Source organism: Cardiocondyla obscurior, linkage group LG08 (genome assembly GCF_019399895.1).
Source record: "Cardiocondyla obscurior isolate alpha-2009 linkage group LG08, Cobs3.1, whole genome shotgun sequence".
Taxonomy (NCBI): domain Eukaryota; kingdom Metazoa; phylum Arthropoda; class Insecta; order Hymenoptera; family Formicidae; genus Cardiocondyla; species Cardiocondyla obscurior.
In genome coordinates, this window is record NC_091871.1 from 6,039,531 (window position 1) to 6,066,443 (window position 26,913).

The 26,913-nt window shown below is 43.4% G+C and overlaps 1 protein-coding gene across 2 annotated transcripts in view; it reads left to right on the plus strand.

The window, feature by feature from the left end:
- Dlp (glypican dally-like) overlaps positions 1-26,540 on the plus strand; it is a 102,260-nt gene extending 75,720 nt beyond the window's left edge. For both annotated transcript variants that reach the window (XM_070660817.1, XM_070660818.1), the window contains exons 2-8: positions 14,300-14,470; positions 19,091-19,233; positions 21,099-21,347; positions 21,578-21,746; positions 22,109-22,517; positions 22,632-22,801; positions 22,882-26,540. In XM_070660817.1, the coding sequence (XP_070516918.1) occupies positions 14,300-14,470; positions 19,091-19,233; positions 21,099-21,347; positions 21,578-21,746; positions 22,109-22,517; positions 22,632-22,801; positions 22,882-23,234 (1,664 nt within the window). In that variant the 3' untranslated portion in view covers positions 23,235-26,540. The remainder of the gene's footprint in view (positions 1-14,299; positions 14,471-19,090; positions 19,234-21,098; positions 21,348-21,577; positions 21,747-22,108; positions 22,518-22,631; positions 22,802-22,881) is intronic.
- Positions 26,541-26,913: the final 373 nt, after the last annotated feature.

The window sequence follows — 26,913 nt, forward strand, 5'->3', positions numbered from 1 at the left end:
GCGTTATGATTGGCGTGCGGCCGGAAATAGATACGATCGGTAGGAACTTCATCGTTTCCAGGATCATTTCATGCGCGATTTAACCGCGATTCGTCTACACCTCCGCGCACTTTCGACAGGGGGTTGAAGGGCTCGTCTCCGGGCGCCCTTCGTGGCGCGTCGCTCCGTCGTCCGACCGGAAGTCGTTGTCGCGCTGTCCTGAAACGCGGCGAAACTTGGCCTTACATCGTACCACGACAGATGATTTCGAAGCGAATTACGATATCGCGTCGCCGTAGGGTCTGCTCTGCGGAGCCTGTGGCTTGTTTAAATTCGAGCGTTGAATTCGAGCGACAGCGAGCCGACTCGTTCCGTAATTAGAACGCTATCAATGACAGAGCTCTCCGCGTAAACCAACTGACGGGCCACGTGGCTACGATTTCTAGATTATACGATCGGCTGGATGATTATACCGGGCCGCTTTGACGCCACTTGTCATTAAGCCAGCGTGAAATTGCATGCGAGGTATTCGTATGTTTCAACACCGAAATACATAACGGAAGCGTTCGCACGCATTTGCTTGTTGCGGTTGAACGATAAATTTAATTCGTAAATCGCGGTAAAGTCCACTGTACGCTTGCTTCGCAGCTTTAACGGACAGTTTCAACAGCAGTTTCTGAACGTTTTGATAAGCTTAGCTGCAGTGATTTAATAAAGGTAATTCGTCGGGATCTAATGGAAAAGTAGCAGCACCAGATCTCAAATGTATTCAAGTTTTATTTTCGTTTGAGCATCTCGTGTTGTAAGCTCGCGAGGTAGAGTAAACCCGACGCGCCGTAGTTTTCATCGCGGATCGTCTCGTGCTTTCCGTCGTTGTTGCCTTCTTTCTCCGCGTGCTGAATCGAATCGCTGTGCTTAGCGAGAGAAAGGAAAACACAGAAGCGCCGTCCACGTTTTCGAAATGTATATTTCGCGGTGCGATATACAAAGTTTTCGGTGTATCGCCCTGGTCCGCCGACCACGTGTTTCGCGTTGTGTTTAGAAAACGCGCCGGACGTTGTTGTCCCTTGGCCGGCGATGTGCACCCACGTCGGCCAGGCGCCGATCTAAACTCGGAATGAATAAACAACCAACCGGGAATGCCGTACCTTCTGCTTTGTAAACTCCCCAAAACCTAACCCACAGCCGCCGCCAGAAGGGGCGCCCTTCGTGGGTTTCGCAGCGTGGGCGGCGATCGCGATCTCGCGCTGGGGCATTGTTCCGAGAGAAGCTCCGTCAAGTCACGTCGTCGTGCTAAGCGCCATCCCGACGGCGATGCCCGGATTAGTTCTCTAATTGCTTCCTCGCGAACCGGCGCGACCGAAGACGCGGACTTCAGGCACGCGAATCGAAAAATTCGAAACGCAAACACTTCTATTTCCGTTTCGGCTCGTCCACGTAAATTCTCTATTTTATTGTAAAAAGTACCTCGGTAAATTGGATTTTCACGGATATATTTTAGGTTTCAATTAAACTGCGTATCAAATTAATTCGCGGAAACCAAAAAAAGTCCCTGGACCCCTTTCATTTGCGTTTATCTGAGGTTTGCGTAACAGAAATAATTATTGGCATTAGTCCCGCGAATTTCCCATGTTTGTCACGTTCATCCGTTTACAGCGTCCGTTTAATTTCGCGGTTTCTCATTTTGCCGGCTCTTTTAATTCCAATTCAATTCCGCTCTCTCGCGAGCGCGGGCGGTCACGCAGAGGAAAACTCTTTTATAAAATTCCGCAGCGGGGTGACGCCCCGGCCATGACGATCGAAATCTCGTTTCGCGCGTAATCGCGTCGAGCGATAACAATAATCGCGGCGATAAATAATGAACAAACGTCGGTGGTCGCGCGACTGAAGCCGTCGTCGGACCGCAAATATTCGGCATCGCGATGCGGTTTACACTCCACGTTTCGTTACATCCGCATCCGTGTGCAATCAATTATCCAAAAGAGCGCCGTTTGCCTGCGATAATGAGAGGTAGAGGGAAACAGACGTAGGCCCGATGCGCCGTGCGTGTACGCAATGCAAATGCACGCGCCAGGACATCTCGTGACACGCGGGAAAATTGCTCGTAAAATTCTGGGCTGGGAGACTGCTTTCGCCTCGCATTGGCATTCTGATTTTCCTACGATCGCGAAACAGAGGTGCAGGTAGAGAAAAAAAATAATGGTTGATATCGTTATGCCGGCTCATTATAAATTTCTTTGCATGGAAGAGAATAGAGAAATTTTCTAAGAAGCGTGATCCTCGTTGAGAAACTTTTTTCCCATCGAGTTTCTCAAAGGGCAAAATATGTTCTTGAACGTATTTTTTAAACTTCACATTTGTATATTTGTTTCCTGCGAAAAATTAATTTTTTCTTACGTCACACGTGTCTCTACTTCACGGAGCTTCTTGTTGAATTCTTTTGACGTTCTTTTAAATTTCTTTCCGACGGATCCGGAAGAGCTCTCTCGCTGTTACGTCTTACGGAATAAAGCAGATGCAGCGTGAAAAATTCGACACGGTCGAAAACATTCGAAAAGACATTCCGTAGGCTTTGTCTGAAAACATTTATTTTTCCCTACCGTCGTATTGCCACTGCGAAGGAACCACGAACGTACGCCCGACGACGGGACGGTAATCTGACTCGCTTTTCCTCTTTACTTCCGCTTCCCTTCTTCACTCTTAAGCTATCGTCGGTCTCGCTCGGCGACAGGGCGCATTCGTATGCGACGCGGCAGGTGAAGAGATACAAGGTTCGGTCGTGAGGGAATTAAGGGTGGTAAAGTAGGATTCCCGATAGAACGGCGAGAATGGGGGGGTGGAATTTTTCACTCGATATCAATTGCCGTCATATCCGCCGACGAAGGATAGGGGTGAACTCCGCCTCACGTCACATAAATCATTACCCGAAATGCTCGCTCTTTATCATCAACGTCATTACCTCGTTTCCAAAACCTTTTTCTCTATTAATTGTCATTCCGTCGGCACTATTAAATTTTATATACAAAAATATTTGACTCTATTACGAATTTTTAGAATAATTTATTTGTATAAAAATATTTTCTTTTTAAGAAATAAGAGCTCGCATAAAGAAAACGAGATTTTTATGGAAATCATCGAAAGAACCTTCGCGCTTGCGTAAGAATTAGGAATCTGTGGCATTCGGCGCTTACGATTTAAATTCAACGTTGCTTTTTTTTTGTTCTTTTTTTTATTTGAAACCAGCTGGCCCTTCTTGAGAGAAGTCGAAATATGTGGGCGCAGATTATCATCTTTATATGAAAGTAACGTTGTAGACCTCTCTGGTATTTATTCGTGCGCGAGCTTATGATGAATTCATGAGTAGACTTCCTAACTATCTGTCAAAAAGTACAGTACCAAAGGCGCACACAATCGCGTGTCTAAATTATAATGTTCTCGGTACGCCCTTCAATCAAACCGATTTCAATCTCGACTACGGAGTCTAGAGCTGACAGTTTTTAGTAGATCTACGCGCAACGAATACGAATAAACGCGAGCTAGGAATACCGGCAAACTTGTAGAGCCGCGTTCAACGAGAGGCAACAAGATACTTTAGAAGAGAGAGACAGAGAGAGAAAAGAGAAAGCGAGTTTCCTGAAAAGAAAACCTAAACTCCGACCGTTTAATTAGCACTCTTCAAAAATTTTTCTCAATGCCGCGAATGAGTCGGCTCGTGTGAAAGTTATTCGCTGGTTTGGTTATTTTATGAGCCACCTGTTAGAACGAGCGCTCTTTACTATTTCGCTGTCTCGCCAGCGATCCTCGCTTGAAGGATCATTCGGCCGGTTTGAATAAGCATTTGAATATACGTGTAAATTTAATTTAAAAGGATATCAGATCATGCGCCGCCACCCGATGCAATGTGCTACAAATATTTTTAAGAATCGCTAATCTTCAAGTAGGTCTAAAAAATAAGAAAAGTTGTTTTAAGAGCGCCAGATGTCCCGCTTAATATAATCGTTCATCATTCAATAACCGTATTCTCTTAAAAATAAATCAAATTTAAATTTAATTGTGAGTGATTTTTATCATAATAAAGTTTTTAATCTGGAGCAAAGATAAAGTGCGGTTGACTTTTTTTTTTTACTGAAAGAAAGTCGTCTGAAAGAGTTGCGATTCGTACCGTCGGACTTTTAAGACACCCTCTAGACGAAACGATGATCCTTTAAGATCCTTCTCTCTACTGTCACGAGATCCCGGAGAGGTCGCGCGAATGTCTTCCGGCAGCGAAGATTAATGACGTCTGCAAACGGTGGACATTGGGGCGACACACGCCCTTGGCGAGCTGCCTGGCTTCCAGGTGGAAGAGGTCAGGAAGCTCGCCTGCGTCTTCTTGTACGCGCTTGTCCTGACCGCCGCGCCGCGCCGCGTCATTTTCTTCCGTCTAGACGACAACGACGGAAACCGGCGACGATCCTCTCGTGCAACCAATTCGACGTGTCCCCTACAAGTCGCATAGGGTAATGCAATATAACACGTGGAAGAGGGTGTCTCCTAGCAACCCTGTGTCTTCTCACCCCGTGTTCTCTCTCTCTTTCTCTCTCTCTATCTCTCTTTTTCTGTACCCGAAACCGCCCTGTTGGTTCCCTCGCGTTTCCCCGTCCTCTAAGCTTCGTCCTAAAACACCCTAAATCCTGCACACGCCGCGCCAGGACACACAGGAAAGTTTCGCTCGTCGCGTTGTCGCAGGTGCGTATCTACGTACGCGATCCGATTTCATCAGACTTTCGTAACTTGCACCGGTTGGAGAGCGCGGATCCGCAGATGTGAAGGATGCGAGAGGACGACGGAACCTTCTTGGAAAGATCGCGCGATCTTCCAGGATCTCGCGAGAGTGATATTTATTAAAAAAAAAATTATTGTACTTGATTTAGTTATTGTCGTTAGATTTTAATTTATTCACATATTCCACATCATATTTATTTCCAAAGCCAACGCGAGATAATCGAGAGAGACGATACACGTCGAAAGGTTCAGATGAATAACTTTTATTTTCGAGTAGAGAATTATAGTAATTGATTAATTTCGTTTGTTTATAGCTTTTAACTCGATTATTCGACAAATCTTTCAAGTCTGCATTCCGTATATAAGTTCACACCGACTTTGATTTTTAAATCAATCATGATTTTTAAATATTAAATTAGAAGAAAATATCGCGTCTGCTATTAAAATAAACGAAATCTTACATTTATTGTTTTATCAATTAATTGACGACAATTGTTTATAGTACGCTTCTTTGATTATTTACCGTTCGATAACTGATTCCGAATTAGATTACCGCTGTCAACCGTTGCGGAACGATGAAATCGATCGCTGTCGCGATTTCGAAAGCAGAATATGCAACTTTTATCGCTCGTCGGCGCTATATCCGTTAGTCGTGCGAACTTACATCAGTTTGTATCGACGCCACCCGGTAGCCGCCGGTCGGATACGGGTTGCGGATCGATGGCTATCCTGACGGCTTGAATATTTCAATTCGCGTGCAATTGCGCTTACGAATGCAGTAAGAGCGAAGTTTCCCGGCGTCTGCACGATGGGATTACCGGAGATACTCGGTGAAAGAGATCGTTTTACGTTTAGCTGATGCGATAAGAGGTGTCTAACGTGGAAACCCAAAACCGGACAGGTATAATAGACGAGTGTAAAAAAAAGATGTATATTTACAATTTAAAAAAATAGAACGCATTTTTTGTTTTTTATCTATTTATTGCATTAATACTAAAAAAAATTAACAAATAAATAAATTTGTGATGTCATCGGTCTTACGGTAGAACGATTACAAAGTCGCTCTTCCGGTTGCTTATCGCATTCTGGTGAACGGATGATTGTTCAATTGTGTGCGGAGTCTCGGTTAAATTCTGGTCGAAAATATGCCACGTAGAACGGCAACGTAGTCTACTCTGGGAAACATTTTCCCGTCGACCACGCAATCGAAGTGACCCTCACGCATGAACCATCCCGTTGATAGCATCGATCCTGAAGGGTTCCCGCGCGTGTGTGTCTACGCGGATGCATCGTACGTGTAACATACGTATTCACGCCGACGACGTTCCGTTTGCCTCAGCCCTTCGATTATCGAGCGCAAACGAGTTTCGATTTTTAGCGACCGTGGGGTGCCACATGAAACGGACTCGGCAATTGCGTATTTCTTTCGTCGGGCGTGCCCCCGGCGGTCGGCATCGTAGGCGCGCGTGCCGAGGGGTCAAACAGAAAATCGCGCGTGTCCGGGATGAACGGGGGGACCCCACGTTTACTCACGTGCCCTCGCAATTGTCGCGTACGATCGTTAGTTCGTTCGTCGCGTTTCCCACAGACGCGAAACTGGTCGACCGATCTACAATCATGCGACTTTGGTCGATTCAAGACATCTCACAGGGAGCTTTTTTGGCCCAAAGAAGAAGGATCTCGATATCGTTGGGGTAGATTTTTTTTTATGGCTGCCAGCAAATATTTAACGGCCCCGTCTACCACGGAATGACATAACGGCGAACGCTCAGAGACGTACGCCCTTCCGAGCGCAGTTATGGCCCTTCGTGCCCTCGTAATGGCAAGCGCGAAAGGATTCCCCGGGGATACATTGTTCCGTTTAGTCGGCGGGCGGGTCCGCCAAATGATCCCGCCGCATTTGTCGTTGGCGATCAATCTCGCGAGATACAATGCACGATAAAATTAACGTTACAACTTTTTTTGTTTTTTCTTTGTATTTCTTTTTAATTAATCTGATGCAGGTCAATCGCGATTGAGTAAAAATGAAATAAGAAACGATTGCTCAAAACAAAAATTTCTTTTAATTTAGCAGAATAAACAACGTAAAACGCGGCTTTCGTTTAAACTCTCTTTTTCTCGGTTTTTTGAAGTTACGCATGTATCTGTTACTGCAATTGCGATAGCACTCAACGTCGCCCTTGTCTTTATCGAAGGTAAACATCCAAGCGAGCTCCGGAAAGAGCAAGAGAGACGAGTAAAAAGTTGGAGCGCCAACCGTTTTGGCATCCGCTGCCGCCCATGTCTCGATCGCATCCCCTGGCTTCCTGTCGGAAACTCTAGTTTTCCCGAAGGAAGTGATTTAAAGGCCCGTCAGCCCCCTCACCCTTTCCCTCGAAGACGGGAGGAGTGGAGGAGAGACGTCGGATCCCGGTAGGCCGCGTGGAAATTCCTGTCGTGTCGCTTGCCACGCAAATATTTGGCATTTGCGAGACCGAGCCTTCTCCATTAATTTCCGCCCTATTTTCAATTTCAGCCAAGACGCTTTACTTTGAAGCGCGAAACAGGCCGTCGCCTCCAATCTCGTCGTTCCCGGTGCATCCCGGCCCCTGTTCTCTCTCTCTCTCTCTCTCTTTCTCCTTTCTTTGGGGATCCGCAAACATTTAGGGGTTGTAAACTCCGCGGGGGAGTTCCGCCGTCCGTTCACCGCGGTGAATGCTCGCGACGGTGCTCACTCGATGCTATTGCCATTTGTATTCCGCGACGACAGCCGTGGCACGGGATGTCTTTTCATCCGCGAGCTCTTTGTGCGATCTCGAGTGAACCTCCCACTCGACAAAAATGTCGAGACGTCAATGGTCTTAGAATTATAAGAAGCTTTATAAGAGTCTCGACGAAACGGGCTTAAGGGATGGCGAGAAATAACGAAATCTCGTTCCTCTATTAGTCCCGAAGGAATTTTGCTTTATAGTTTTAATTAAGAAATTGATCAAAATGCAGAATTCGAAAGAAAAAGTCAAAGAAAAGATATAAAAGCTGAATGCAGCTGCGTTTATATTCGACGTTTTCGAGAATATCGCGCGCCGTGCCGTAATTTAATTTTAAAATGCGATCGTCACGAAATACGATGCAAAAAAAAAAAATTCCACGACGATTAATCTTGTTAGCTGTTTTAAACCATCGCGAGAGAATCATAAATGTACATGCAACTGCAACGTGTATGTTGATCCCTGCGGCGCAATTAACGAGAGGAATATTCATGACATTTCGAGTAACACAATGCGCCTTTTCCGTTTATTAATTTATTAATTTTTTTTAATTAATCTCAAAGTATAAATTACGTACAACGACGTACAAGGGGAATAATTTACATCGAAAAAGCATTCGCGATTTATCTTAAGCTCAGGGATACGTACGTTTATCCGAAATAATCCAAGTAATTCTTAAAAAACTTCATACATGAACTTTTCCCATGTTGATATTTCGGTAAGAAAGCCTCGCTACTGCTCTGACGTTTTTTCACTCGTCGCGTTAATTGAATTAATACAGCCTGTTCGCGAGAGAAAAACTCACCGACGTCGTTAGGCGTGCAGGGAACGTCGTGTAAATTCACGACACGCCGCTTCCTCCCGATTCGTCATCCTTATCGCCGCATTTTTAAACTTCGCGAAGTACGTATCGCGCCCTCGTATGTATATACGCGTGCTTTTGTGCGGGGGAGTGCTTTAGCATTAATCCCCGAGCTTCCACACATCCGCCGTGACGTCGCGAAATTAATCTCAGGATACCGCTGTATATTGTTTCGGGCGCCGCGCAATTAATTTGCATTCGCGTGATCCAGCCGCGCGCGGGCATTGTTTTTTTTTTTATTTATTAAAGAGAACGCAATGCGCCGCAGGGACATTAAACACACCTCGGAATACGCGTGCATACGGTATGATTTAGCCACATGCTGTGGAATTTGCTCGCAATTAGTCACTCTTATCGTCAATGCACTTAGCGTCCACATTTTTCCCTCCGTTTCTCTCCTCGCCCGCGGAGAGATACCGAGGATGAATGATACCGTCGCCGCCTGAATTTGCAACTGCGGTTATTATTGAAATTACGACGTTAAGAGACCTCGAAGTTTCGCGTTCCGATTCCATCTCCGCGTGCGAAAACTTTCTGCGTCAAGCAACGCGTTTACTCCTCGCGGTTTCGCGAGGCATGTGTTCCACTTTCGTGAGACGAGAATTTACGAGCAGTCATAAAATTTAATTCGCTTAATGCGACTTGCGAATAGATTTCGGTAAACACGCAGGAAACTGTTTATAGATTCATTCCGTTACTATCAATTTTTTAACGACAAGGAAAACAATAACGGAGCTCGCGCTTCAAGTCCGCGGAAAATAAGAGGCGGCATGAAAAATTCATCTGCGCGAATGCTAACTCTACTTCTTTCGTTTCTCGCCCGCGGAGTCGGGCGGATTATTTTATTGATGCGCTCCTTTTCGGATGCAATACGCTTGTCCTCGAACATCCGCGGCGCGTACCCCGTCACGCTTTTGCGGCGATGTCGCGCGATCGCGAATGATACGCGAGATACATCGGATCGCAGGATCGGATTTCGTGGACGCCATTTGCGGCGGGGATGGCTGGAATCCACTTACAATGGAAATTTCTCCATTTCCCCGGCCGTACCGTTTTGCATGCGCCGCGCGGGGAAAGCTCGCGCGAGTCCCGATACCTCGATATTGACAATTATCGTCTAGCAAACACGTGCGGTCGCTATCTCTCCATGCTTCCTTCTCTCGTCATAAATATTTATTGGCACGTCAATATTTCGATTCCATTAGCAGAGTTACCTCGAGTTAGCGCTGTGTCCTCTCGCCCGATTGCGGAGCAAATACATCTATCGTTACCGCCGTTGATCCGGTGAACTTTACGTGTCTTTTTATGTAAGCCAGCTTTATATTAATTTCAAGTACATATACGAAAATGAAAAAGAATTATTCAAATTGTTTTTTTTTACATAGTAGGATCAGTCGCTCTAAGTATATTCTCATTGATTTTCTTAATTAAACTTTTACATTTTTGTGAATGTATTCGATGCACTTTTTTATCTCTATTCGGATTTAACTCTCCTACGTTTTTATTTCTATCTATTGCGGCAGATAATCCAGACCTTTTTTTTGTTTAAAAGTACTTGAAATGCAATGGTGAGCGATATTAAAAATAACGGCAGCGCGAACAGGTTTTCTGCGAGAGCAATCGGCTTTCCGACACAAAAACTCGAATGAAATATTTAACGAAAACGTTTGATTTATCCCGCCGACCATTGACGCACCCTTCAAATGGGTCGAGTGTAATTGTTCCGAATGCGCGTGCACGCGAATTGATCTCGGCCCCAGAATTTTCGTCGACGATAATTTATTCCGCGTGTACTGTAAAAGTGTAATTAAAAATTATTGAAAGTGCTAATACGCGACTCACGTAAAAAAAAAAAAATTAGAGGACCAGCGCGCCCCGGAAATGCGGCGTGAAGCAAATTATTATCGTTTGAAATTTCGCGATAATGGGCCTTTAACGAAGAGCCTTGAATCAATGCCGCTCATCAAGCGCTCATCGGATATTAATTAAACGAGTTTGAATAGCGAGATTTAACGCAGATGTGGCGGAACCTGTCAAACTGTATCCCGAGCTGTGGACGCAGAAGTGTCGTTTGAATCAGGCGACGGTGTAAAAAGTACGGGGCTTTCTGGAGCGAAAAAAAACTTTATGGCGAACCACCCTTTTCCCTTTTGCCACATACACGATCGTGTAAATTTACAACGCTAATCGATAACGGTGACGTAACGTAGCGAAGACAAACGCGCAAAGATTGACCTTTCGTATGTAAAAAAAGAAAAAAAGTAAATAAAGTAAGAGAGCGAGAAAACGACCATGTGTGTGACGCCTCGCTCGAATTAACCCGGGGTTAATCGGCCGTTAAGCTTGTCCGATGAAACGACGACGGTGCATCGGCACGTATGCAATGTCGCACACGTTCTCTGAAATCGATCCTGGTGAAACTGACCTAAGTTTAGCGACCCTCCCTCTAGCTAGAGGTAAAAGAGGCCAATAGATCAGCCGACCAAATTGCACGCAGCTGTCTAATCCCGTATTAAAATGTAAACGCCGATACATTGGGTCCGCTGCGACTAATCTACTCTCTCGTTTAATCCGTTAAACGCTCTACGATACAATATCTATAAACTTGTAAAAATACTTACCTTTAAACTTTTATATATAAAATGATAACGTCGACAAAAGGATATTCTATCACTTCGTCTCTTTATTTAGAAGTTGTATAATACATATTTATAAATCTTGTGATAAACAGCTTTCGTAACAGAGTATTAATAATCCTTGGCTTCCAAAAGTACCTGACAAAATAAACGACTAAAATAAAATACAAAATCACCGGAAAATAGGTCGCATATCGAAGTCAATTTTTTATTATTTTATTTTGGTGATATCATCTTAAAACTTGACAAGTGACCCGCGCAGAGATCGGTGGAAAGAAAATAAGTTTCTGAATCGATAGAGATCGGTAATTTCTGGGGCTGCGTGCATCCTACTCCGGAAGCGTGACGCGACGGAAAGCCCGGCGCGGCGTCGCGACGCCACTAACGAAGGAAGGACTCGAGCGACGTGTAGAGTCCCGTTACGCCTTGAGCTTTTACCGCGCCCGACCCGCCGAAGCTTTTACCCTTGCCCGCGAGCTTTTAGCAGACGAGTCGACCTCCTCTTCCACCCCTTGTCCTCTAAACCCTTTTAATACCCGACCCGTGCGCACGGACGCGCCAAGAAGAGATTTATCGCACCTGAATATTGCGAGAGGCCTCTCTTAATCGCTCGTGAAAGCCGCGACGTGCGAGCTCTCGCGTGCGGCTTTGTTCGCGCGTACGCCGCGCGTGCTCCTTAAACGGAATATTAAAGATATTAGATTCCCGGAGGTAGCGACGGATTTACAACTGACATGGGGAAAAGGAACGTTCGCGGAGTCTCTTTTGATGCATAATTTTTAATATAGCATAAACGTCTGATGGTCAACTACCCAACCGAAACGAAATAAACTCTCTTTCTACAAGATACAGGCTGGACGATCTTTTTTTAAAGTGAGCAATACGGAAATTTTGCTCGAGTCCTGAACATCACGGTACATAAATAGAAATAAATTAGAAATTTCGAAAATGTAGCACCAGCTTTACAAGGGCGGGGATATCTAACTTCTAGTGATCTTCCGATCATTGAGTTAGGCGAAATTTAGCTGTGCTTTTGGCACAAGGAGGTTTCAACTTCAGACGAGCATCGGAATGCAGCTCCTCGCTGCGACAGATGAAAGATAAAGCGATATAGAATTCGACGTCAAAAATTGCTTCTTCCTAAATGTCGATATTACTCCGAATAAACTCGTCGACTGGTTCCCTCGATCGCCTTTATCAACCTTTACAGTCGCTAGTCGATACCACCGAAGTCTAAGCTAATTTTACCCTCAACCCTTTTCTCCGCGCGGCGCGTTTCCGACAAAAACCTACCTTCCGTTCGCCACCGCGCTCATTGGGAACTTTGAGACACGTCGTAAAAGTAATCCCGATTCATTTCCGCGGGATTGCCCGTGTCGTTCTTTTCTCTATCGCCCTATTCCCTTCCTCTTGCTCTCGTCACTACTATCCGACTATCCGACCGCCAACCCCGCACCGATGCGAAGAGTTAACGAGAAAAGTAATCCAATTTTGGTCCAGCTACGGGGTAACTCGATCGGGGTAACGCGCGGTTACCTGACGTCGTTGCAGTATTTCTGTTGTTCGCGGTAGAAATCTGAGCTCGATAGACGTCACTAACAATTAGGCTTTAATTCGCGTTATTTAGTTATTTATTTGAACCTTCCAAATTGAAAAGCACGACCCGGGAGCGTTATAAAAAATTAATTTGGAGGTAAATATAATTTATTAAACTACATTACAAAGTTCACTTGTCATCAACGTGGATCTTATTACATGCAGAAGCGTTTGCTAAATCATTTCTTATTAATTGATTCAATTATGAGTTATTTATTTTTAAACTTAACGTCGTTATTGTTCAAGTATAAATTATCGCTATTTGAGATTTTAATATTTTAATGAAAATGAAATTTTAATTGAAATTTTTATTGGAAATATCTCGATGTAGCGTATTTAATATTGGATTAGATAAAAAGTTAAGATTATTACCTTTACTGTTTAATTGACAGCAGTCTTGAATACACATTTATCGCGCTCCTCCATAATGGAAGAACTAAGGAAAAGCAATCTCGTGAGAAGAGAGCTTTGGCAAAGTCAGGCCTTGGTTGGCGTCTTACCGGTTTACTTGCAACACCCATGGGAAAATTGTGCATGGCGACGATGTGTGTGCGAACGTCATTCCGCGGCCTCGGTCTCGCCAGGGAGCTTAACTCAATTACGCGCCTCTTGAAACGCGATTCCGGCAATCCGATCAGCTGTGCTCTCGGCGGAACGACGATGCCATGAGACGGCCGATCGTTGTCATTTAGACGACGACTCCGCGATGTTTCACTCGAGTATTCCATAAGACCGGAATCCTGCATACGAGTAAACGAGCACAAACAAATGCAAGCGAAGGGTTTTGTTTTAATGAGAACTGAACGACGTCGGAACGAATCAATTATTTTCAATTAATTATTTGCGCTCGTTTGCTCAAAATACGTGGAAAATTGCATCAATTTTCACCATATAGATCAATGTTGCATTGTTTACCACGTAACGTTATCGATTTGTAATCACATCGAGAAAATTAAGAAAAATTAATTCGAACAGAAATTACTTGCAACAGAATATTTTTAATATTATATTAAATATTTAATTTGTAAAGTAATAAAACTATTTTTACTGTGTAAAATTTTTTTTTTCACCACGAGAAGTAAACCGTCCTACGGCGCGCTAAGAGGATTAAAGCGACGACGCGAATCCGGTAATTACTCCACGAGGCGTTCCAAAGGATTACGAGCTGTAATTTTGCGGCGCGTGCGGAGGTATGAGTGTGTGCGCGCGTACGTCCGGAATGCGCGACACCTCCGAATTTACCCTTCGCGTTTCCGAGTGCCCTCGAAGAAGCAAGGACACCCTTCCTTTTATTAGACGGATCGTTTCATCCCCAAAAATTCGCGGCGACCCTCGTTTAGAAATGCGAGACCCTAGATAAAGCGCGATGAGGAATATTCCACGTTTCCTGTTTTGTGCCTAACAATGGTACTTATTTTTAAACGATTTCTATCACGCTTGCAACAGCGATTTTCGTCCCGTCCACGGAATTTCCGAGCGTTTCGACACGCACGATTAACGTTCTCTTAGTTAGCTCGCTTTGGCGAGATCGATTCGCATCGTTGACGCAGTTGATTGCCCTGCGAGTCGGCTTTGCGAATTTTCGCAACGTCTGTTATAATTGAATTGTATCGTATTATATTGGAACATTGAAATATGTAATTCTACTTTGACTGTCGATCGTCTCCCTGTCTCAAAATGGTCTCCACTAATTGATAAATTTTTTTCTTATACAGCGAAGGAGCTCAAAGTATGCGGCAGCGTGAGGAGCGGCGGCGAAGTGTGCTGTTCGGCCGACATGGAGTTGCGACTACAAGCTCGGGCACGCGACAAGCACGAAAAGGCCACCAGAGAAACTCTCCAGAGAATGCACCAGGTCCTGTCCATGCGGGGAAACAGGTTCCACAGTGAGTAGCACCGTCCTTTTCCGATTTCATCGATAAGGGAAACCCGTGGCGCGTGGCAATGCTCCCGATGGGAATATAACACGGAGTTCTCTTTCTCTTCGATTTTGGGGGAAGTGAATGAACGAACGAGGGGATACCGAGAACACAAAGTTTTCCCTTGTCGTTTACCACTCGTTGGCGTCGAAGAAATTTCGATGGCAAAGCAGTTGGATATTTTACAAAAAAAAAGAAACAATGTCTACTCTCGGAAAACAAGTATTTTAATAAAAAAATATTTTTATCCTGCAACGCGAATCCGTATCTTCGCTGTAACGAACATTGTTTCCGATAGAAGTCTTTCAAGATAAAGTAGGTGGAAATTAAATTTTGTATTCAACGTTCGCGATTAGCAAGTCCCTCGTGTCCCCGATACAAATTTCAGCGTAAACCGTCCCCCTTTCTCCGCTTTTCCACGTTCGTCCAGCATTTTGTACGCTCTACACCGGCGAGAACTTTTTAATCGCCTTATTCAAATCCTTTTAATCCACTTATTCGAAAGTAACGCGCTGTACCCGTCCATTCAGAAACCGGAAGTAAAGCCAATCTTTCGTAGAGCGCGGCGAGCGAAACGGAAGTAACTTTTCCCTTTGGACGTTCGAGTAAGAGTTCTCTCTTGAAAGATTGTCATGTTTCCGTAAGAACGATGTAAGATTGCAGAACAGATTTAAATATGTAGGAAAAGTAACTTTCAGATATCACGCTGAAGAAGCTTTTTGCGAACAAAGAAGCCAGCTTTTTTGTATATGCATTTATATATGCATAATTGTAAACGTAAACTTACGGAAGCGCAAAAATACGGAGAGTAATAACCGAAACAAGTTTCACAGTAGGAAAATCACTCTCTCTCTTTTTTTTTTTTTTTTTTTTTCCTGGCTATCTATTTATCGCCGCTCACCTATCACCCTCGCCGAGCAGTTTAATCGGCCGGACGTCACTCAGAAGATCCCCTCGCGCTGAACATCTAGCCGATCCTCCGGGCAGACTTTTTAACGGATACGCTCGAAATAATGTTCAATCGAATGCGCGATCTCGTTTTACGCGTGGGCTTGCGGAGCGAGCGAGAGGAATCGAGAAGCGGGGGAATGAAAGAAGATTTCAGGGATAACGGCGGCCACGGCTCCGCGCAAAAGTGGATGTTGACGAGCTCTCTCGCGGCGACCGTACTCTGGCTCCTCCGGGCCGAGGGCGAGCTTGGTTCGCGAGGGTTTTTTTTTCTAATTAAAGGAGAACCCGCGGGTTGTGCATCGACGAGGGCTTCACGAGAGTCGTACAAGGGAAGCGCGTGGTTCTTGATGCGGATGCTGGTCTTGTGCGCTGCACTCGAGTCAGCATCTCCATGCGGGCCCATCTTTGAACGTATCGACTCGATTGCGTAAACAACGACGGAAGAAAATAACGGTTCGTGCGAACGCGACTGACGATGCATCACGTGCACCAAGTAAAAACGTTCTTTCCTTTTTTACGTAACAGTGATATTGCTAAATTAATTTTGTTATCAATCACGGACTTTTCTTGATTAAAAATTCTGTTGAAAGCGTTGGAAAAGAGAAAATTTCCGTCTCAAAGGTATCGTGAGTTATAAAAGAAATATTCATCCAGCGGGCAGCAAAATATCTCGTATATTTCACGATACCCGCGTGCGGCAGAAATAGAACCGCGCCACAAATAAAAGCGTCTTTATTGATTTGTTATTTGGCGATTTATAGGAGAGTCTGTCACGCTTTCGTTCACGTAAATTGCACGGGAGAAAGAAGGAGTTATTAGGATATCCTCCGTTTCTTTTTTTCTTGTTTCCTCCGCGCATTCGTACGTTATCCACCCTCCTCCGAACTGTTTCGGCGCATTCGTATTTGCATGCACCTTTTAGATATTCGAGTGCCGGGTCGGCTGCCCCGAAATTCGATTTACCTCAGTTTGCACGACGTTCACGAGCACACGCAACTCAATAACGGGACGAGCGCATGCATATTCACGTCGCGCAATCAAGTCGTCACTTATCCGCGTTTCCTTAATTTCTTCCCTATTTTCTACGTTATTTTTTTATTAACTTCGCTCGGGTGTATTTGTATAAAAGTTATTTGTAAAAAAAAAAAATTATAGCTCCGCACAGCTATTACTTTACTTCCATTCTTATCGGCTGAATTGTAAAACTTGTTAAAGAAGCGGTTGTTTACGTTTAAGTTACATTCCCGACTTTGTTCATTCGTTTGTTTCGCGGCCTCGTTATCTCTCGTCGCGTCGATATCCGTCAGGCGTTTGCAAGTCCCGATAACGATAAAAGCAACATCCGGGACGAGATCCCGTCTATCTTTGTGCGTCGCAAACAGATGCGATCGCATTTAGAATGCCGTCTGCTCCGCTGCAATTAATAGTTAAACGTTGAACGCGGGTGCGCCATCGTAATTAGCGTAGGTAACGTTAACAATTCGCACAATACCCGAAGGCCCTCGGAATGCCTGTGCCGAGAACGATAATTATTCGGGCTCTCTTGAAACCGTTTCGAAACGCTATCCGTTACCGCGAACGCCAGCTGCGTATCCCGAAGAGCACCCACTCCGAGAAGGAACTTCTTCGAGGGCATTACCGCGCATAATGCGCGGTGCTTTATATTTAAATAATTATGCGCAATGCACAGTTCTTTGGAATATCTCTTCGCTTTATTTCATCAAGTAATTTTTTTTTTTTATCGGTGAGCGGTAGCTATACCTCGTTTTACCAGGAAAGAATCAAGAAATAGACAGAATTGAAAATAAAAAGCGTTATAAAGTGCTTGGCCTTACAATCTACCCACGTCGTTCTAACCGATCGATGAAAATCGAGGGAGCGAGCGCTTAGGAGTTCTGGCCTGTAATTATTTCTAAAATTCTGAGTATTTGCTTAAGCTTATACGGTGAAGCGCATATACATGTACACCTACGTGTATCATATACATCTATGTCCCGTCACGGACGTACGTGCTGTGTAAACGACGGAGGACTCGTGCTCCTCGTAAAGGCTGTGCGAACTCCTATCTGGCGGAGTGCCGACTAAAGTGGGTACCAGATGGGTACCAAAGTTGCACGATGGCACCTCAAAAGGGCCACGGCAGTAAAAGCCGACGTGCAACGGAAAAGATGAAAGACCGGCAAGAAGGTGCGGCCTTGGAATAATTTCGTTAACCGGGATCGTCGGACACCCAAGGAGACGCCTCCTGAGCTCGGAAGTTTCACGATAATTACCGACACTCGCGAGCAAGATCAAAGATATCGACCTAACCGTGATCATTGATTCTGAAAAGACTAATCAGGAATTATAAAGATTTCAAAACTCAAATGAATATTCGAATGGAACGACGTTTCGCCGGAGAACAGCAATTTATAATATTAAATTAACTTCGTCAAGTACAAAATTCACTCCCTCCACTCTCGAATTTCATTTATGGATCAGGTCAATATTCCAATTTTAAATTCTAATTCTGAAATGAGATTTGATTTTAGTAGACGTTAATTATGAAACATACATAGCTGTTATATTTCAGCTTGAAAGATGTAACGTAACGTTTCATGTCCGATTTTACTTCTCTTATCTGCATTTATTAATGCGTGACCTCTCGATTTGAAAATGTATTTCCGATAACGAAATTCAAAAACTGTTAAATAATCGAATATCGAATAAATAAAAGTACCATTGATATTATAAACGTCACGTCAACGAAGAAACTGTTGTCGACTTAATGTGGTGACTGAAGCAGGCTCTCGATGAATAAAGCGTAGGGACGCGTTGCGGTCGTAATGCAACGAGGAGCAGCGTTTTTCCGCCCTCGAACCGCCACCACCCCCGTTCCTCGCCTCCGTTCACCAGCGAGTTAACCTCCTTATCGTCACTTCCGCCGAGGGGAATGTGATTAAAATTCCTTTTAGCGACGAATTCGGGCTCCCTTTTCCGTCGCAAGTCCACCGAAGGTGCAAAAAGCTCAGAGAAGAGATGCCGGGGAGAGGGTGAGAGGAACGGAAAGGCGGCGAGGAGACTGTTGGGTAGTTGCCGCAAGTTCGTGAGGCTTTTAATTCGCAATACGAACCGCTCTCCGTTGTCGGGTGGCGATGACTCGCGCCCTGAAATCTCGACTAATTTCCCGTTTCGCGCTCGACCGCGATTTTCCGCCGGCAAAGACGTCAAAGCACCGAAGAACTCGTCGCGACAAATTATTTCGGGAGTTTTTTTCTTAGACTTTCCTTTTTTACATCATGTTAATTTATTTATCCTATCTTTTATAAAACTATGCTAGAATCAAATCGAATTTATTCGTTGCAGTTTTTTTTTCTTTTTTTGCAATAAAGTTTGATTGTTTTTTCGTTCAGCACCCTTCGTGTCACGAGAGTAGATATCAGGTTAAGTTTTATCATTTTTATTATTTTTATTAGAACAAATCAATTGCTAACTACAAAAAAAAAAAAAAACCATACGACTTATCAGTCTGCATGAACTTCAGTGGAATTATTGAGTTCTACCGGTGACTGTAACATAAAATTAAAAAATATTAATTGTAGAAATAATATTATCTAAGCAGACCTGTCGTTGACTCATGTGTTTTATCCCCCGCAGGTTTTTTCAAGGATCTCCTGGCGGCTAGCAAACGAGGTTTTCACGAGATGTTCAAGAAGACCTACGGTATCCTTTACGAGCAGAACGCATATGTCTTCACGGACTTTTTCAAGGAGCTGGAAAATTATTACGCCAAAGGAACGGTGAGTGCCTCCTTTCTCTTTCTTTTTGCTCTCCTGGAATTTGATTATCTCGACGTTAAAATGGCGCAACTGCGATTTATTTCGTTCTTTGCCAAGAATTCCATCTAAAAGATAGGATCCCTATCAATTCATGTCGAACAGCACCCGCGTTGTTTCAGTCCCTCTTGATTAAAGAGAACTCTCGAATGGAACGGAACGGAACGATTCTTCCCACATTAGCGGAAAATTCAAAATTATGGTGCTCGTAACACCGAGCTCTTTTTGCGTCTCGTTTGATGTCGCACGCGGCGGGGTGAAAATTGCAATCGCGCGTTAATTTCCCCATCTTTTCCCCGACTCCCCCTCAGCCGTCCCGTTGCGTTAAGCGCGAATAAATAAGACGACGAGCTGTGGAAGAAACTTTCTGGAGGTGCCGCGTCTCCGGGATCTAAGGTTTATTACAAGCCGTTTTCCGCGCAATTACGTTCGACGACACCCTTACCTCGCGAAGTATCACCGCGCGAGAAATGTGTAAAGGACCAGGAAATACAGTGAGAGATGTAAATGAGCTATAGACCTTTCGCAAAGTATCTCAGACGCGTATAGTAACGTGAAAACCTCTCTTTCCTTTTTTTTTTTTTTTTTCTCTTCGTATCGAGAAGCGTCGTTTCGAGCGATCGAAGGATAATCGCGTGAGTTGACTTTCAGCTCCGCCCTTTAGCGCTTTTAAACTTCTATTGGGGTCGCGGCGAGAACGACCCCTTGTCCACGATGTCCGGCTCGCGCTGTCGAGGCTCGAAAGTCGACGGAGGGTTGAGGATCACGTGCGAAGGCGGATTTAATCAATGTGCTTTTGACATCGCCGGCGTTGTCGCGCGATAAAGGGACTCTCCGGCAAAGAGAAAATATCCCTGCTGCCGAAAGGGTCCCGTGCGTGTTTCTCTCCGTTCACCTATCCCTATACCTATCGGTAGGGCTTCCGCAATTACACCGCGATCTATTGAATTTATCCGAGCCCTGCCGGCTCTCCTCTTCCTCCCTCTCTCAATCGCCCGCGTGGTTGCTTCGAACCGGGATGGAATTTAATTTTACTTGGAAAGACGATCGCCCGCGATTGTATATTGTTTCGCGTCAGGAAGCGCGTTATTAAGCGAACGGACGAGAGAAGAATCTAAAGCGAAGCGCGAGATGTAATAAAGTCCCCGACTTACCCTCCCGCGGGGTGAAACGCAACGCCGAGCACTTGTAACGCAGTAACTGATAAAGGTTAAGGAAAATGCAGAAATGCGAGGAAGCTAAGATCGAGTTTGCCGATGAACGATCGACGTTGCACTTTTCGAACTCCGGATGAATCGTCGGGTAAACGCCAAACGGAAGGACTATCCGATTACAATTCCGCGTGCGTGGTGAAAGAGGAAACGAGGTGGACTTCTCGAGATTCCGCGCGTTCAAAACGCTTGCGTTGCGGAATCGAGAACGGCTTCTGGCTGCGAGAGGCGTAGGTGGCAGGTACACACAGTCGTACAATTCGTCACGCGGTGTCAAAAGGCAGAACGGCGGGAAGTAGGCGAGGAAGATGACGATCGAGGCGAGACGCTCTGTCGATTGTCATTCAAATCGCTTCTCGAATTATTCACCGGCGCCGCCACGAAACCTGTTCCGCATGCACATGACGAAAGACGAGGTACCCGGTCGCGCTAGTACATTATCGTTGTAATGCTCCTGTCACTGATAAATTTATCGTGAATATTAATCTGCGACCACAAATCGCGACCTTTTCAACATCTTCCGAAAATAGAATCTCGAAAGACAGACGCCGTTTATTTTTGTTAATTTATTTTCCGTAATAAAGAACTATCGTATAATTAATAATTTAATTATTTCAGGTGGATCTCAGTGAATCCTTGGACAGTTTCTTCAATACTCTTTACCAGAAGATGTTCACCGTGCTCAACAGCCAGTATACCTTTGATAATAAATATTTGGAGTGTGTGGGTGAGCACATGAAGGAGATGCGACCGTTCGGAGATGTGCCGCAAAAATTAAGCGTGCAAATTAAACGGTCATTCGTGGCCACGAGAGCGTTCAGCCAAGCCTTGACTGTCGCTGCAAATGTGCTGAAAAATATGCAATCGGTACGAGTATTGTACATACATAATATATGCCAGCATGATATAACATTAAAACAGTTCAAATTAATATAGTAAATATATGAAAAATCTTAGCTACTTAATTATTTAATAAATTTTAAGGACAAATACGATTAGTCTTCTTTAAATTTCTGTGCACGTTTATGGCTTTCCCGTCGTTATTCTGCAACCGCAACCGCGTGCAAATTCTAAATTGAACTCTTTGTTGGCCATAGCTGAAGCCATCGCCGGATTGCGCAGCTGCTTTGACCAGGATGACAGCCTGTCCGGCCTGCAGTGGTATATCGGACAATGTGCTGGCGTGTGGCGATATGTGTGCCAATGTAATGAAGGGTTGTTTAGCGCAACACGCGGCACTCGACACCGACTGGAATCAGTTTGTCGGTGAGCAATTTCTCCTCCATCTCTCGTTCTCTCTAACTCCCTTTTCTTCATACTCCGGGGCATCGGCTGTTATATCTCGAGAGAACACGGATTATCGACGAACGTAGTCTGTTCCACTTGTCAAAAGTCTTTCGAAAGAGCGAACTTTTTGTGAAAATAATTACATTTTGCTCACGCTACTATAGATCCAGCCTTTTTATAAAAAAAAATTTTTAACTGAGTTGATAACAATATTGACGTCAGTATTTTATATTTTTCTGATTAACAATTTTATACAAAATTTAAAAAGACCAAAAAATACTCTTCACGAACAAGACATTTTTAAAAGTTTTAACTGATCCGCTTTTCTATTTTTAATGCAGAGGCTGTGGACAAAATCGCCGATCGACTACTAGGACCGTTTAACATCGAAGTGTTGGTGCGCCCAATCAATTTGAAGATTTCCGAAGCGATCATGAACTTCCAAGAGAGTAGTCAGGACGTGTCGCAGCGCGTATTCACCGGATGCGGCCGGCCTATGCTCGGTAGACGTAGACGTAGAGACAATCGCGAGCTCGAGCTGGAGTCCCTGAACTTCGATCAAGATTCGGAGTTGACGGAGGATCGTTCCTCGGGTGGCGTAAATCTAGACAAGCTAGTGAAGGAAATACGCCAGCGAGTACGCGATCTACGACAGTTTTGGGTGTATTTACCGTATCGATTGTGCAACGAGGGTCTAGTTGTGCCACCGAGCAACACGAAGGAATGCTGGAACGGCACGCACGTGGACAAGTAAAAAAAAACTAAAATTCTGTTTATAATTATTGCATAATATATAAAAAAATATAAATATATAATAGTCAACTTATTGTTCTAGCAAGTCAGTATAACTTGTTACTTTTTCAGGTACATATATCCAGTGTCATCTGATGGTGAGTCTCAATCAATGAATCCAGAAGTACGCAGTATGGGACCAAGGCCAACCATCGTGAGGGACCAAGTCTTCGCATTGACCACCATCACGAACAGATTAAAATCGGCATTCAACGGGCAGGACGTTGATTGGATCGACACCGGTAATTATCCTGCAATTATTAATAATTCTATAATAATTCTCTTTATTCACTTTCTTTATTATCGATAATAATCATTTTAGATGAAACGTGGGACGGTTCTGGCAGTGGTTCGGGCGACGGTACGTTTACCGATGATGAGGATGGCTTCAAAGAGGGGTCCGGCTACGAAGGTCCACGTACGGAATCAGAGCCGGAACCGCCGAAACAGCCGTCGCCGCCGGTTGTCCACGAAGTTGAGACACCACCGCGGGTGGACATTGAACCACACAAAGGCACAGGAACGAGCAGCTCAGGCACAAGCAACAACCAAACCATTTCCGTGAGCAGCGGAGACGACAATAGGCCGAAAATGTCGTTGTTCAGGGCGCTGACGACGTACCTGATGCCAATAGTAGTGATGTGGTTCGGCGGTTGCTTGACCGAGTTACTGTGATTGTGTGGACCTTGCGAATGAACATAGTGCTATGTAAATATTGCCCGATTGCGTACCGTGATCTCGGTACCGAACAAAAGATGAAGAAAAATTATAGACTCGCGTTGCGTGAATCGTGCATCAGATTGTCCCGCGAATCTCGCGGATATCCGCAAAGACGCTTTGAAAAGGAGGTTTTTGTCTCCGGTCCATTTCTTGGACCTCTCCTCCGTTTCGGCACTCGCATAGTCGATTACGTGCCTGAAATCGATTTGGTGAGTACTGAAGTCGCGTTAGTTGATCGACTTAGGAAATACATGATTATTCGTGGCCATAGCTACTCGTTCTTGCTATGAATCGGCAAGAAATTGTACGAGAGATTTGTTATTCATTTCTGCTATTTGAATGAGAGACTATAGCTATTCAGTGAAATCTACTTCACTGTACTTTTACAACACTAGCTTGCGTCTTATTAGAGATGCACAGAAAATGCACTTGAACTTGGACGTTTCGAATGTTATATAGAATCAAGAAAGTAGTTCCATCGAGGAGATAGATCGCCGAGCTGAACTTTAATGAACGTTTGAAAACGATTTCACTTACCTTCTTCCACCTCGCTCTCTCGAGACGAATCACGCAGATGCATTCTTTTATTGCTCGTAACATGTGATCATCTCGCAAGAGAATTTTCTCTTGAAGTACGTAAACGTATTTCGTAAATTTCTGTAAACAAGTACGAACACGAATTGCTTTCGATATTTCCATGATCAAGACACTTCTCAGGAAGAAATTTTCACGCAAACGTTGGATAGATATTACAAGTGTAGTACTATTGTATAAAACACTTACAGATCATTGCGCCATTTAAGGACTTTCCGAATTTTAGATATACTGTTAACGTTATATCATATTCTTACTGCCAACTGTCGAGATTCGAATTTCTGCGTAAATAGATTATTGCCAGTAGGATAACGACAGTCGTTTCTAATCTGAGCCAAGTCTTTCCGATATTTAGATACGCAAGTTTATTCTACTGCCGACTTGAAATACAAATTTAAATGAACAAATTGTTGCGGGGAAATATACTATCGCGACGAAAAAACGGCTCGTTTTAATCGAGTGAAAGTATTACAAACGTTAAATTCGATATCTCGTGTAAGAATTACTGCCAGTTTTCAGAATATCTATCGGGATATTTAATACGGTACTGCAAAATTATTTTAACTTGTCTCCTTTTTTTTGGCATCGTTTGATGAGCAGCCAAAGATAAAATTATTAATTGAACGACGCGATCGCTCGGCGATTGAAATTGCGAAGTAATGCATTTCATACTATGGTGCATTATAACGATCATGTGTAAAAATTCAAAATAAAATCGTGCGAAGGGAAATAGAGAAAAAGAGAGACATGTAATTGATACATATACCCAAAATACGTAAGATGAACCGAACGGAGTATACGAGCGAAAGCGGGACTGAATATTTATTAAGTGTTCATCATAAATGTCTTGGGTTCTCGAATGCGTGAGCTCCGGAGACGCGACGGGAGGCACGAACAATCAGGATCCTTGTCCTCGTTCTGACGTTTTACTACCGCCGATGGATTTACAGATAAGTCGCAACCCCATATGTAGCATTGAAGCATAGATATAAGAGAAGCGGCATTCAGATCGATAACTGCAATATCTATCAATATATCGCAATGCCGTCATATTGTTTGCTCCATATACGAAGTAAAATGGTTTGTTCTCAGTAGTTGCACTGTTGAACTGGTGCGGTATTAGATTTTAACACTGCATTACATTAGAAAACAAAACTAGCCACTCAGACGATATTCCCTTAATATCGCTTCTCTTATTTCTAAGTTTCTAATGTAGCACCCACAGCTTCAATTAAAAATCGAAGATGTGTTGTAATAGCACGTCTGAATAAAGATTCAACTTCTAACTTGTATACAAAGTTAATTAACAAAGGAATTAGCGTACTCACTACTCAGTTTCACGAATATGATCTCCTTTTAGTGCAACATGTAACGCGATACAATCAAATGGAAATAGCAATTAATGGATAATAATGGCCTGAACGAGTACCGAAGGGAGTTATGTTATCGTGAAACTGAGCTGTAGCACTGTAACATTAATCTGCGGTAGAGAGTTAATTACATGAAAGACGCGAGGAATGTTTACAATGGTGTAAATAAAAGTTAGCGGCGATAAAGATAAGAGTGTGATAAGAATACGACGCTTACGTTTTCGGCGTTTAAAATGAAGCATGTGTGTGTGTGTCAAACTTTATACGATGAAAGAAAAAAAAACCCACGGAAAGACTACAGAAAGTACAGTTACGAAAACAGGAACAGAATCAGTTAGTTCTTCGATTATGTGAATTCCACGTTCGTCAAGTGTTACGGGCCGTCAAACGAAATAATGGCATAAGGCTTTAGTCAACGGAATCATATTATTTCTTTTCCAACTTCCATTCACAATAATCCAACTTCAAAATTTTTTCTTTGATTTTCAATTAATTAGTTTTATTTTATGAGATATAAAATCGGCTTTTACGTAAAAAGAAATTCTGTAATAATACAAATCCGTTTCGTATCGTATTTGGTATTCAATATTTTAATTTGTAAAAATATGACTTATACCATTGTATTTAAATGGCTCGTCTTATCCGCCACTTTGTCGTATTGTTCATGTAGAAGTTATTAATTCGGAGGCAATAGTGTCGAAGTGATGCGAGAGAACGGCGGTCAAAGGCGGACTTCTGTGATAAAATCAAATAGATCGAGCATTATAGATGACCGCCCTCCGCATATCCGCGTTTTCTTTTATGGTTCGCTGCCGAGAAGCATGCGAGACCGTGAGGGACATTAATAAGAAAAAAAAAAAAATCTAGTGAAATATTATAATAGTATATGACGGATAAAATTAATTATTTGTAATTATATTATTGTAATATTATTTTTATTATTATTATATATTATATATATGAAATGAAATTAATATAAAAGAAATTGTAACGCTCCGCGATTCGAGTGTTTTGTGCGTGCGTATGTTTTAAGAGACATCGCACGAGACACGAATTTCGCGATTCGTTGTTCCCCAGCGACATACGAAAAGAAAAACACACACTTCACACTTGCACACGTACACAGATACACATACATAGGACAGTTGTATGCAGACATAATTAATGATATTTTTAATCCTTGCCAAATTATCTCGCGAAAAATGTTACGCACACTTTTTATACATATATATATATTGTATATGTATGTATGTATGTACGTACCGTATACATATAGCGTATTATTCTTTTTCCCCAATTTTTTTTTCATTCCCATCCCTTTTACTTTTTAAAAGACGGCGCATTGTACAGTAGCGATGCAAAGGGTATTGAGAAACAGAAAACAGGGTGTTATCCGCGAAAGCTTTATTAACAGTTGATGGGTTTGTAAAAAAAAAAATAAAAATAATAAAAAGAGCAAGTTCTATCTGAAGATCCGGTTTAGACAAATATAAATTTGCAATAAATCACGCCATTAAAATGTGTATCGCAGTACGTCTCGACAGTTTCTTGCATTCCTTCGATGGTAATCACAGTTCAACATATGTATATATAAATTATAATAATAATCGTGATTATTTTCTACAGTAATCATGATTGCTGGTTTTCATTTTATTCTATCATTTAGATTT